Source organism: Idiotropiscis lumnitzeri, chromosome 15 (assembly GCF_059441095.1).
Source record: "Idiotropiscis lumnitzeri isolate Australia: NSW breed Sydney's pygmy pipehorse chromosome 15, RoL_Ilum_1.0, whole genome shotgun sequence".
In the NCBI taxonomy this organism is placed as follows: Eukaryota; Metazoa; Chordata; class Actinopteri; order Syngnathiformes; family Syngnathidae; genus Idiotropiscis; species Idiotropiscis lumnitzeri.
Window position 1 is genome coordinate 11,748,606 of NC_142405.1, and position 13,357 is coordinate 11,761,962.

The 13,357-nt window shown below is 41.3% G+C and overlaps 1 protein-coding gene across 2 annotated transcripts in view; it reads left to right on the plus strand.

The window, feature by feature from the left end:
* Window positions 1-13,357, plus strand: part of grin2aa (glutamate receptor, ionotropic, N-methyl D-aspartate 2A, a) — a 116,670-nt gene that overhangs the window by 8,516 nt on the left and 94,797 nt on the right. For both annotated transcript variants that reach the window (XM_088316099.1, XM_088316098.1), the window contains exon 2: window positions 925-1,428. In XM_088316099.1, coding sequence (XP_088172225.1) covers window positions 946-1,428 — 483 coding nt within the window. In that variant the 5' untranslated portion in view covers window positions 925-945. The remainder of the gene's footprint in view (window positions 1-924; window positions 1,429-13,357) is intronic.

The window sequence follows — 13,357 nt, forward strand, 5'->3', positions numbered from 1 at the left end:
AACCCTTCAGTCAATTATGACAATGTTATTACCGGTCTATGCATTTGAATTACAAGCTTGTCTTTTATTTTGTAAACATTTTGGAACTGAAGCCTCATTTCTGCCGCATAGTAACTACTCCGCTCGACTTTTCCGCACTACGCTGTTGACGCTTTTCCAATGGCAAATCCAGTAACGCAGCAGTTAGCCAGATGCTGCATTCATTCAATGCGCTGTGCCAAGGGGCGGTTGTGGGTTGAGACTAAAGACTTCCGGTTCTAGAATAGGAGGAATTGCTACTTGTTGCCCGGTTGTGTAGCGTAAAAACAAACGGCAATCAAAACAGTAATAGGTGTAGTTTTTGTGAAATGGAGAGTAAAATATTGACTCAACACTTCTTCGCCTCCTGTGTTGTCATTCACAACAATTCCATAAAGTACCATTCCTAGTAGTTGGTCAGCTGTGATTTGTGCCAATCATATTTGTGACCTAAACTCTGTCAATTGCTAATGCAGCAAGTGGATTCATAATCACCACGCCATTGTAACATTGAAATAGAGGAGGACATAAAGGAAGGATACATGGCTAATAATTACTCAAAGAAGTCTCCTCTCGAATATGCGTCTTTAGATCATTCACTGCCAGCCCGCGTAAAATGAATGTTCGTTTTGGCTTCTATACACGTCAATGGCAGTGAATGAGTTAACATTGTCACAGTCAGTGCCTTGCCGCCATCCTTGGACAACAGTGACTAATTGAAAACCAGTGGTCCGGGCCCGGTTGCCGTCATTATAAAATCCGAGTCGTCGTGACTGGAAAAATTTACTCTTAGTCATCCTGTGTGTCTCTCAGCCGTCGGCAACATCCAGGTCGTTCCGCATTCATATGTCGCACGCGAGCCCTCAAAGAATTGTATTCTGACAAAGCATCTTTTCTCTTCTGCAGGGGCTGAAGTGGTTCGGAAGTATGTCCCTCAGCAGCACCAGAAGCAAGAGGAGGAGCAGAAGGAGCAGCGGTTGGGGCTGTGGCAGCGGCAGTCATGCTGTGCTGCTTTCTTTAACACTATTACAGGTGGTGACTTTTATCACCAACCCTGTGGTTGCTCAAAAGCAGCGAAGTGGAGGAGCCTCTGAGAAAGTGCCGGTCCTAAATATCGCGGTGATCCTGGGCCGCACGCGTTACATCTCCGACCGAGACATCCGGGCACTGTGGAGCAAGGAGGAGCCTATCGACGTCAATGTGGTCAGTCTGCTCGTTAACGAGACTGACCCGAAAAGCATCATCACCCACATGTGTGACCTGATGTCCGGGACAAAGATTCATGGTGTGGTGTTTGGGGATGGCACGGACCAGGAGGCCATCGCCCAGATATTGGATTTTATTTCCTCGCAGACCCTCATACCCATCCTGGGTATTCATGGAGGCTCATCCATGATCATGGCGGATAAGGTACGGATGAATGCTGGAAAATTGGATATGATTGATGGAAGTGTGCTTGATTTGTTTTTAAGGGTACATTTACGCAATAGAGAAGACTGACCTCTGGACCAAACAGAGTTCCGGTGCACCAAAATATTTTTGTTCGTTTTCTCCACCTTAGCTGCAGCTAGAATCGGAGTGACGTGTACTGTATAAATTAAGAGTTGTTTTTCAGAGGGAAAGAACTGTCACTTGCATCTTGCAAGTATCAGTTGAGCTCGTATCTGTGCGTCACCAAGATTAGAATGTAGATAAAGAGAGTAATGTGGCAGAAGGCAAGCAGGAAAGGTAAGTAACCGAAAAAAATGTGCTTTTTTAAAGTGCATGGAGTGCACACCAAAAAAGCTCCGGTTCAATAGGCATGCATTTCAGTTGAGAAATGAAAGAAAATGTTATTATAACTTCCTCTGAATGAATGCACACAGGTTTAGACAGATTCAGGCATTCAAAAGCAGTAGTTAAAGGTCGACAAAACACGGTTGAAAATGTTATGCAAGGGCACACAAACACCTGCCTCTGCTGCAAATTCAGATGTTTGTTGGACCATTCCATTTTCATGGACCGTAATGCGAAGGTTTTTTTTTTTTGTTTTTTTTTGTCACCCACCTCGTAAATATAAAGTAGCCAAATTATCTGACCAATTTGACCCCCCATCCAAACACAGGAGGATGACTACTTCATTCACTCTGTCATGCAATATATGTTAACCCAGACGTGGGCAATCTTTTTGATTAGCGGGCCACAATGTGTTCTCAAATTTTGGCTGGAGTGTTTTGGGAACCTCACATCTTCAGAGAAAAAATATATATATTTAATTTTAAATGAAAGTGAACAAACGCATTACAACGATATATATATATATATATATGTATATATATATATATATATATATGTCTTTGAAATAAACACACTATTTAGAAAATAAAACATTAACAAGGTTTATTCATTTAATTTTTTTTCAAGTTCGACGGGCCGGATTAAAAAGTTTAACGGGCCCCATGCGGCCCCCGGGCCGTAGTTTTCCCACGGCTGTGTTAACCCATTATTTATTATTAGAGATGATCATGCGTTTTTCTTTGGAAAAAGGTTATCATTTCTTTTCTCATCATGTTTTAAGAGAGGGGAATTCCCTTCAAGTTGCAGCACTGTGGAGCCACTGGATCACTGATCACACCCTCCCTGATCTTTCGTGCCATAAAACAACCGCCTCAGCCTATTTCCCGCAAAAATCGGACCCGCCATAAAACAAGCATCATAAAGCGCTATCAGGCCTGTCGAACCTCTTGTCAATGATCTCCTTAATTGACAGTAAATATACAAATGTCTTAAAATGACTGTGGTTATACTTTATTGATTCTGCAGTCTCGTGCCAACATTTAAGAATGCCATTTAAGGTAGTGAGGGCGGGGTCGGAGGAAGTGCGACGGGGAGCAAATGAGGTTGTGCGACCAATCAGTGGAATAAAGGACTGAAGGATAATAATCCCTTTGACCAGAGGTGAGGCTGAATGGAAAGGAATTACAGACTCTTCTGATCAGCACATACCAAACACAATGCCTATTTCAAGAGTAAACAGAGATTCTCTCGAGCGCACTAAAGACTCATATCCTCTGAGTGAAGCGATTCAGCTCCTTGACACTATGAGTGTGTTCTCTGCAGGCGCCGACAAGAGAGGGATTATTCCACTTTCATGTGTTCAGCCCACACCTTTGTCTGTTTTTTTTCTTCTCCCCTGTGCAATTTGCTTCGTTCCTCGTGGCTCATCGATGAGCTTCAGATCAAAATGTTCGGCCGGTGTATCGCACACCCACGCACACGTTCATACCATCTTGCCTTTAGGTTAAGTTCCTATTTATTTTCCCTGTGTAGTCATGTGAAACTCCCGTGAGTCAGAAATGTGTTTCTGATGATTACATCAACTTATCAGGGACCTCCTGAGAAACAATGTGAAACGTGTCGTGATGGATTCTTGATTTTGGGAAAATGACCCCAGAGACTTTGAGTAAAACAGGCTAAATTCGAAGCATTCATACTATTTGGCAATCGTGATGAAATTTCTCATTTGCATTCATGAACAAATACAATACTTATGACCAAATCCATTATTGAGCAATTAGAATTTTCTATGTCTTATGCGTATAATTTGTTACACAATATGAAGAGTCACTCCCAACCCCCATAATTTCTTGAGAATAACCCGCACCTGTGAATATTACTGCACCCCAAAATCACCCTTCAGTCGCTGTTTTTTTTCCATGTAGTCACACTCCCCGATTTGCTCACTTCCCTTCTCTGTCAGAACCTTCAAACTCAGGATTGTAATACGGTGCCAACTGGCCGCTGAATTTGGCTTGTTCAGATGGTAACTTGCTTCTCTGAGTCCGGTGTATTCAAAGGTGTGGGAGCATAAACAAAAAAGACAGAACACTGCCACGCTCATTAAACTGGAGGCTTTATTGCATCCAGATTTTGACAAAGACAAGCCTGGGACTGGGTCACAGGATATTTTGGTGTCACTTCAGAGTTACATTTCGCCGAAAGCCATCCTGAGCTATGGTAGCCTAGAAGTAATTTTAATTTTTTTTCCCCAGGGTAGTTTCACGGCAAAAAAAGTTAGATATATTATATTGAGCTTTGATGTCAAGTCGGGGCCCGCAAAATATTGTCCTGAGGGCAGCAAATGGCCCCCAAACTGCAAGTTTGAGACCACTTCTTCAGTGGTTCTATAACATTGCAATCAAACGGTATTCCCCTTGGACTTATTATATTCAAAATAATTTCAAAATGACTGATTACTATTGTGTATATAACAAAGAGTTTTCATTCTTAAATTGAAATGATCTTTTATCGACCGATTAATTGGTAAGTAGTTTGTTATGATAATAATGTGCGGTGCCGTTATCTCCAACAAGAACCTGTCATACAATCATTCCAGTGTACACTTGGATGAATCCTTACCTTTGCTGGTTTCCCCACGTCTCCACTCTTCCTTAAACTTTCTGGTGGTGGGGGTTATGCGTTTTCTCTCCCCGCCTTGTTGCATCCAGATTTTCTTTAAATCCTCATGTGAAATATGAGGAGACGCTTGCCACCGCTGATTGTGCCTTGTAAGACCCTCAGTATGTTTGTCTCTTTGTGATTACGCCTTCATGCTGTGTGTGAAATTTCCCCATGTATATGCTTTATTGGCTTTGCGTGCACTCCCTGTTTGCGCATATGTGAGCGAGTGTTTCCTCATCCCGTCACATGGAGGCGAAATCTCATACTGATGGCTCCCGGTCAAAAACACAGGAAACTCTTGAGAATCTGATTTGAGAGCGATCCCTTTGAAGAAAACATGTCGTTTACGTCTCTACTGCTGTTTTCGTCTTCTTTGCGCATTGTTCATCCTTGTTTATGTTAATTAGATCAATGTTGCCACATCCTTGTGTTAGTCCCTTCCAAACATCGCGCAAACTATTTGTTGAATAATGTATCATTTTCCTGTGTTGAAAATAATACATGATTGATTAATATTGTTCTTTTCTGTAGTCAATGATCTTGATTGTTGGAGGGAATTTTTTTTTTCCAATTTCAATTCTTCATGCTCTTTACTCGCACTCTCTGGGTGCATGTTCATTCTTTTCTTGCTTCCTTGCATCAACGCTTTAATTATTGCACGCCCTCATTCCTTCAGCGCTTTAATTGTGTGGGTAGATGTCTAGCCCGACTTGTTCATGGGCTTCATGCAATTCTCACACTTAAATGGTTATCGACTCGCTCCGAAGCCTGTAATGCCAACTGGATCACGTTAGTCACGAACGCTCTTCATTCGGCATTTTTAGTATGTGACTTAATGTGGCGCAACACATATGTGACATGCACCAGCCCCCCACTCCATTTATTTGTTGTCTTTTGCTGCTGCAGCTGATTTTCCCTCTATTTTAAGGGGGATGCCTAAAACAGATGTTGGAGAATGAAACAAAAATATTCAATTAGTCGTGAAATGTTTCCTTGACGGCTACATTTTACAATCATGTTGGCTAAATCCCAAGTTTCATGTGTTTGAGTCCGCTTGCTTCGTTACTTTTCCCTGTGGACACAGAATGCCAGAATCTTGTTTTATCACATCGAGCTCAAGCTCAATCTAGGGCGGAGCCAGTTGGTTGTTGATTTGCAGGATTCCAGGCACATAGATAGACAAGTGTTTTATAGTAGCCACCCCAAAAAAAAGACTCAATTAGACCAGACATAAAATGCACAGTAAGGCGATACTTTTCACTGAATATATTTCCACCGTAAAATAAAACTAGTCATCCCAACACTGGTAAAATATCAACTTTATAGATTCAATAACGTGAAGCAAATCACGCAACAATTTTAAAATATCTTAATTAGGACACATTTGAATAAAAATGATGAGCTGTGGTGAACATATTTGTGTGTTTTATTTTGTGTTGTGAAGCGTGAATGCTTTAAACTACTTGAAATGTGACTTTCTTTTTCCACACATGACATTATAGTTTTTGTAGTTGAAGTTGAACTGGATTTTAAGAACCACTCATATCGTACAGTGAGTTTATTTCATTTCATTTTTCCTTCACCAAAAGCATCACCTTAGAAATAAATCAAGCATACAATGTAAGCCAAGGACAGGCCGAATATGCGAATAACGTCGTACATTTTATTTCAAACAACAAGAACGGAGTGTTGCCATACATCCTATTTGTCGACGCAAACATGCATGCGTGTACCTTGCTGTCACTGCGATGAGATGCTTGAGGCTGAGAAAAAAAATCAAAAGTTTTTCCGGCAGCGTTGATGCCGACTGTATTAAATGTGCGTGTGTGCTTGTGCGTCCACGTGCGATTGTACTCTGATCAAAGAACATTATTTATCCATTTCTGTTGCTGTCTCCCCTCGGGCGGTACAATTACACACACGTGCACAAAAACAGATGCACACTGATGCTTGGCTGTTTTGTTGTGTGTCGAATAAATCGCAAATAGACTGAGGGGAGACCGAATGCAGCATGATTTATGTCCAATTACTCTTTTGGGGACGTTTGTTTTCATTTGGCCCGACTCCCACTGTCATGCTACTTGAACATCTTCCCCGTGCTGAACCAGAGCTCCCGTTGCTTCCTCACACATACCTTGGCCGATGATAATCAAGAGTGTGTGTGCTGAGTTTGTTGAGACATACTCATCAATATTCGCCCAATGCGAGTTTGAGTGTGTTTATAATTGGCACGTTTGTTTCTACGCTAATGACATCCTTGTCGTGCTCTCACATTGACGATTAGACTTCTCTCACTGAACACTTACCTCACCTTGTTGTGAATTTGACATGAGTCTGTGTCACTGATAAACAAATGTGAACATGTGTGTGCATTGAACGGACAGATGAGAATTTGCATCTCACTGCTCCAGGAATTCTATACAGACAGGAACAGGAAATAAAACCGCAGGCTGCCTCTTTTAGCAGGTTTGCTTCCCGCCGCCCATCCTCGTACACAAAGCTGCCCTTTCCAATTGTCCCTCATCTTGTATTTCTGGAGACTTCTCTCTAATAGCGATAGTTCACGTTTACATCTCAGTGAGTGTCCCATCACTCAGTTGCTCCGTCCCTTTCATCTCTCTTTTGCTGCATTTGATGCTGTAGCACAGGCGGGTCAGTAGCCGTAAAAGCCCGTTCTCTTGTAATGAAATCAAGTGAATGGCTTGACCTGACATGGTAAAAATGAAAAGTTATGACCCGTTTCAATCAAATCGATCTTATCCAGGGTCGTTTTCTAATAATTGGCAAGAGCTCAAGATGGAAGTGCTAACCGTGTTAGCCGAGATAGGGAGAAAGGGGATATTGGTTTTCATGTTGTTGTGCTTTTTGTCATTGGAGAATACTTTCACATTTCGAATCTGTCCAATACAAGCACAGTCCCATTACAAGACAGGTGTCAAACTCAAAGCCCGGGGGCCAGATCTGGCCGGTAACTTCACTTTATGTGGCCCGCAAAGGGCAAATCATGTGCGTCAACTTCCTTTTGCTAGCACATTTTCTTCACATTTCACATCATTGAGATATAAGATATTGCCATTTATTTGTAACCAATCCTCCCCTTTTGAAAAAAAGTGAACTTTTTTTAAACAAAGAAGCATACTGGCTTTCTTTTCATCAATATGTGATAACGTAAGGTGATCATACATTTATATGAGTTCATAACGGCCCTCTGAGGGTAACCACAACTACCAAAATTAATTTGACACACCTGCATTACAACCATGTATCCACTTTGTATTTGATCAATGGCCACATTTAAAAGTGAAAATGAAAGAATATTTAAAAAAAGTCTAATCCAGGTAAAAAACAAAAAAAAAATCTGATTAGGTTCACGTTCACCTGCAGTCTGAACATAGACTAAAATGCAATTTTGACTTATTTTTTTTAAATTATGTAGTTAATGAAAATTGTTTTTTCTCTTTAAGTTTTATTTTTTACGTTAGTTTTCATTAAATATAATCACTTTGCATGACATGGCTGACACCAATGGAAAGCCTTGACATGCTCTCTGAATTTGTTCAAAAATGTCAATTAAAGTTTCAATGCTTTGCTCAAAAGCAAACTGGACTCTCGTCAACCATTAGCTTGGTTGGTCTTAAATTTGAAACCTCACAGTTTGTATGCCACTTTGCACCCAATCCTTCATTGCAGATGAAATAATTTAGCATTAACATCCATCCAAACTGTTTGCCTGGCCCGAGTGCAAACGGGTGTATCAGCTTCCATGCGTGACAAGAATAAGCAAACTGGCAATCATCGCACTAATCCTCGTTTGTTTGTCGTGTGTTTGAATGTCTGACAAACCTTTGTATGTGCGTACGTGTGTTTGCCCGTCTATCTGTCTCTTATGCAGTTCTTGTTGATTATCCCAAGGTTTCTTCTGAGGTAAATTGAATTCCTGATCTGCTTGACCGGCCTCATGTCAGTCGCTCGCAAAGCTTCCAATAAATATAAAGTCAGCTCAGTCACAGCGAGTCTAAAGAGACACCCGCGGGGGGAGAAACGGAGCATTTCTGGGAAAGAATTTTGTCATCTCAGTTTAAGCCTGGCTAATATATTGATAAGATGCGCGCAGTTGGGAGCTGCGAAAGGTCTCTTCATTTCTCGTGTTTGTAGTCCAAAAAAAATACTTCAGTTTGAGGATAAATGAAGAAGCGTGCCTCACTCCTTTTTTTTTTTGAGCATAGGCATTTAAGATGATATTATCCTCTTTCACCGCAAACAGAATCCTGTGTCTTAATCCTTGTACTCGCTACAAGTTTTTTTTTTTTTTTTTAATATTATTTATTTATGAGCGACATCAGCTGATTAACGCCATGCGTCTTTTAGCACGGCTCGTCAGTCACTGTTAAAGTAGAAGCGAGCAGAGTTGAGTGAGTGACTGACTGGTATCGCACGTGACCTTTACCGACCACTGTCACTCCACACCAGTCTCAATCGACTTTTGCGACTAACTGAACGGGGTTGCCCAAGCCAGTCCTCGAGAGCCTCTTTCGATCATGAACATTATCAAGTGTCTCTCAGGTGTCTCGGAGGAGGGGAAACATCTAAAAGTCACCCCTCTTTGGAACTTAACACACTGTAGTGTAATGCCTTACATGAAAGATTAAAATCCATTTTTCCAAGCTTGAAAAATGGATATGCTCGCGACAAAACAACGGGCCTATTGGTGCTCATTAAGCCAAGTGAGTCAGCAGCTGTGGTGGTTTATGCATGAGAATTTCAGCACTTGCAAGTGCATGCGCTAAAAGTAAAAAGTAACTGCAAGTTTGCAAATGAGAAAAGAGAAATGTTAAGTAAAATTCATGGTTAGAAATGTTCTATTTAGAACAAAATGGAACATCTTATGCCATGATTTTTTTCTTCACGCGGCAGACTACGGAATCAATTCCACCACTTCCAGTTGTAGCCAATTGATATTGTGTTCAATTTTGTCTCATTTTAATCCTTCCATCCATCCTTCCATCCATCTCTATACCGCAGAAATTCACTGTTCTATAACTTAGATCTAATGCTTCTGACACAGGTAATCAACAATCACTCACATGATTAATTGATTACAATGCTCCCCAAGTCATGTGACAGACGTGTCAAGTCGAGGCAGTAATCATCTCAGAATGAAAGCTTGTAAGGCTCATCGTTCCGATTGTCAAAAAAGAACAATACAAAATGCCTCATAAGTCCAAATTACATATTTTGTCATATCAAATAAAATTGCTCACTCTCGATTTTTTTTTTCTAAAAAAATGCAATAAAATCATTATCTTATCTAATCTTACGGGAACATAATTAGAGCAACACTACACTCGGGGATGTTTTCTCCATGAATTTGTCCATCTCTCAGGCAGATCAACCAAGAAACCAATACAATTTTAAAAATGAGAAGGGATCATGGGAATTGGATAGCCTGTAAGCAAATCTATGGAGGCTGAACGAGCGTTCTGACTTTCAGTCATTAATTACCAGAGATGACATCAGCAAGACTTAATGATAATATTGAACAGGAATTTTTGAACACTGCTTTAAACATCTAAAATGCAGACGCAGGCATTTTCATCATCTTATTTTCTCATATTAGTTTGTATTTCCTCCGCTCTTCATGCGTCTTGCTGCTTCTGCGCGGGGTTTATAGATTCTTTCTCCTACAACTATTGATGCAGTAAATTCTTCAGGCTTGTTAGTTACTTTTATAATGATGCAACATCTTCCCTTTCAGCCGCTTTGGGATTTAAATACAAATCCACTGTGCTCAGGGGTCAGGCAACACTCGCTTGCTCTGAGTTTGATCTCATTAGACAAGCTGCAAAGAAGAAAATGGACCTCCTGCTCCTCGGACTGTACACGAAGACGAAGGAGGATTGGCTGATGAAAGGACACAGAGACATTTTGTATGGTAATAACAGGAATGCAAAAGTTGTGAGAGACACACACAAAAAAAAAAAAAACAATTTGGTGAAATGTACATTGTTTTGTTAGTTTTAGTATCTTTTGGTAAGTCCTCGTCTTCTTCTCTCATTTAGTCTCGTAGGGATTTGCGGATCGAGTTCCAGAGGAGTGGGACTGATTTTGGTTGGCTTTGTGAATGAGGAGAAAGACTTTGAACTGAGCTTACAAAGTTACTGGGAGAGGTCTTGTTAGGTTACAGGAGTAGATTTGGGTGAACAAGCGAGCAGCTGAGTTGAGTCAAAAGATTATTGAGAAGTTTGGTGAAAGCACCAGTGAGAATAATGTTAGTTAGTCGAGTTTGGATGGAATAATTGCGTAGTTGAAGAGAGTTTGCAACATATGATGTCTGTGAACCAGTTGGTTGGTGTGGAGAAGATTGAATTTGGTGGAGATCAGGATGTCATTGGTGCAGCATCGAAAATGGGACACCATGATGTAAAAGATGAACAGAAGAGGACCAAGTACCAAGCCCTGGGATACTCCTTGGGACATATGTCATATGCAGAGAATTTGACGTGTGAGGAAATTATGGTGTGGTTTATGGTATCTTAGACTTCAGTGCAGTGGTTTTAGGATAAGGTAGTTTCTATGTTGCATTGAGATTACAGTTTTTTTTTTTCAATTGATGGTCGACTGCACTTTTGAGTATTTAATGGAAATGGGCTAGAGGTTGCTCAGAATGTCAGGGCTGTGTCCTTGTTTTTTGAGAATGCGGCAACTGCGGTCATTTTCAGTGTCATGAGGACACAACCAGAACCGAAGGAGGGTGTTAATGAAATTGAGGTGACTGTCTTTGATAAGGAAGGGGGCTTCGTGTGTGACATGAATCCGTTGTCTGAAACTGTTGCTTATATTATTTTAGTCATGTTCCTCTAGTGAACTAGTGTTGTGTCCGAAGAATCGTCCATTGACTTCGGCTGTGCATTATCCTAGCCCCGAGCCAGAGCCCCATGTGTGAGGGCAGTGAGCTATGCTAAAAGACAGCGGATGGAGAGACACGCGCAGTGAGAGTGACATGAATTAAATATTGCTAAAATGAGCCTTTTCCTTGTTTCACTCGCCTCGATGTTATGATGAAAAGCTCCGTGGGGCGTGAAGTCAGTCTTAATTGAGGCAAACGAGTGAGCTGGGCTGGCTGGGATGGACGGGAAAATACTTTGTGAGAATGTCCCCTTGTGACAATCTGTGAACAAGCTCTGAGCACATGGCGGGCGTGCCAGGGGGCTCTCAAGAAAATGTTATTATTCATGTTTTATTGGATACACAATTTATTTGACTGCCCCTGCCTCTCTTTCTCTACCCAGGCAACATACAGCACTTGGCTCTGCTGACTCTAAAAAAAGGAAGCTTCGCTACATCCATTAACATGAAAGACAACTTAAGAGCTCCTGTCAGGCTGAACAAGAAACTTGAGCATTCGTGGGTGTGTGTGTGTGTGTGTTCAAAGATTCTCCCAGAACCTCAAGTGTACAAATATGAATAGTGCTTCTCCTTTCTTTTTCTGGGCTGGTGTTTGATACATTTACATTGACATTTTAAGTGTTAAGCTAAGCTATGTCCGATGTTAGATAGCCTGTTATATTCTGTCTGACCGAGACATGTTTATGATGCACCCGCTCACACGTCAGGCTTCGGTGGTTACAAATAGGTTTCTACAGTTATGTCTTCCCCGTTACGCAAATGCTGCAGAGAACCGCTTTTCCAATGCAACTATTTTTAGTTATTAGGTCATTTGCGACATGTCTTGGCAATCTCGTTTTTCAACTGCGGAGTCCTTAATATGTAGTCCTTAAAGCGTCGCATCACCTACACTGATCTCCTGAGCTTTTGGATTACAATGTTGTGGTTGACTTCATGTATCACAAACAGAGGATTTAATGAGAGAACCATAGCCTTCTGTCTGTTCTGAAAGAGAGATTGGATGATGTAGGACAGGGCTCCTCAATCCTGTTCCTGCCTGTTTTCCATCTCTCCCTGCTGCAACACACCTGCTTCAAATGATCAGCTCATCAGCAAGGTTAGCACAAGCAAGATAATGATTCTGATTTCATATATATATATATATATATATATATATACATATCATTCATGTTGTATTATAGTGTTATATTTTTCATCTAATTATAATTCAGCTAGCTTGTGTAGCTGTTGAATGAATCGTGCCCTTGCCGTGTGCGTGAACGGGCTCTTAGAGTCTATAGAAAGTTGCGACAGACAATCAGATCACGAGTTGATGACTGTAAGACTTCTCGCAGGCCTCACGTTGAAGGTGCTCACGTGTCTTGTGATTGAGTAATCTTTTGTGAGAGGGCGAGGCTACGCGGAATCAACAAATCCACATCAGTCTTACCGTTCCAAAATCTAAAATATATTCTTGCTTTTTTTTAACCCATAATGGTGGCAGGAGGGGAAATTGTTGGATTTGATTGCAGATATACTTGCAAGGTCATTTTCAAGACGGACCTGTCAGGACAAGCTCGCACTCATGAGCCGACATCCAACACCCAGTAGTACGTAAATGTGTGTCCAGTCGTGATGTCATATATGAGGGCATTATGAGGGCTATTTACGAAGTAGCCCTTAACTGAAGGCCTAGATGTGATATGCACAGCCCGCCATGTCATCACCTTAATTTATCTATTCCGCTGCACCCTCTCCGTCTTCTCTGTCCTTTTCCACTTATCTTCCTCTTCCGGCAATGTTATCAAACTTTTGGTGGTTTTATGGTGGGGGTTTTGGGCTGGTGTGGGTAGCGTTTGAAGTCAAGGAGCTCACACAGGAAAGATTTGAAAAAAGACAAAAGTACCTGAGGACAAGAGGGAAGACGGCTAGATGGGTCCATGGAAAGTTGGGGTGTTTCAGGTCAACGTTGACAAATGGGTCCGTGGAGTTTTTCGACGGTTCAGCGCTCCCC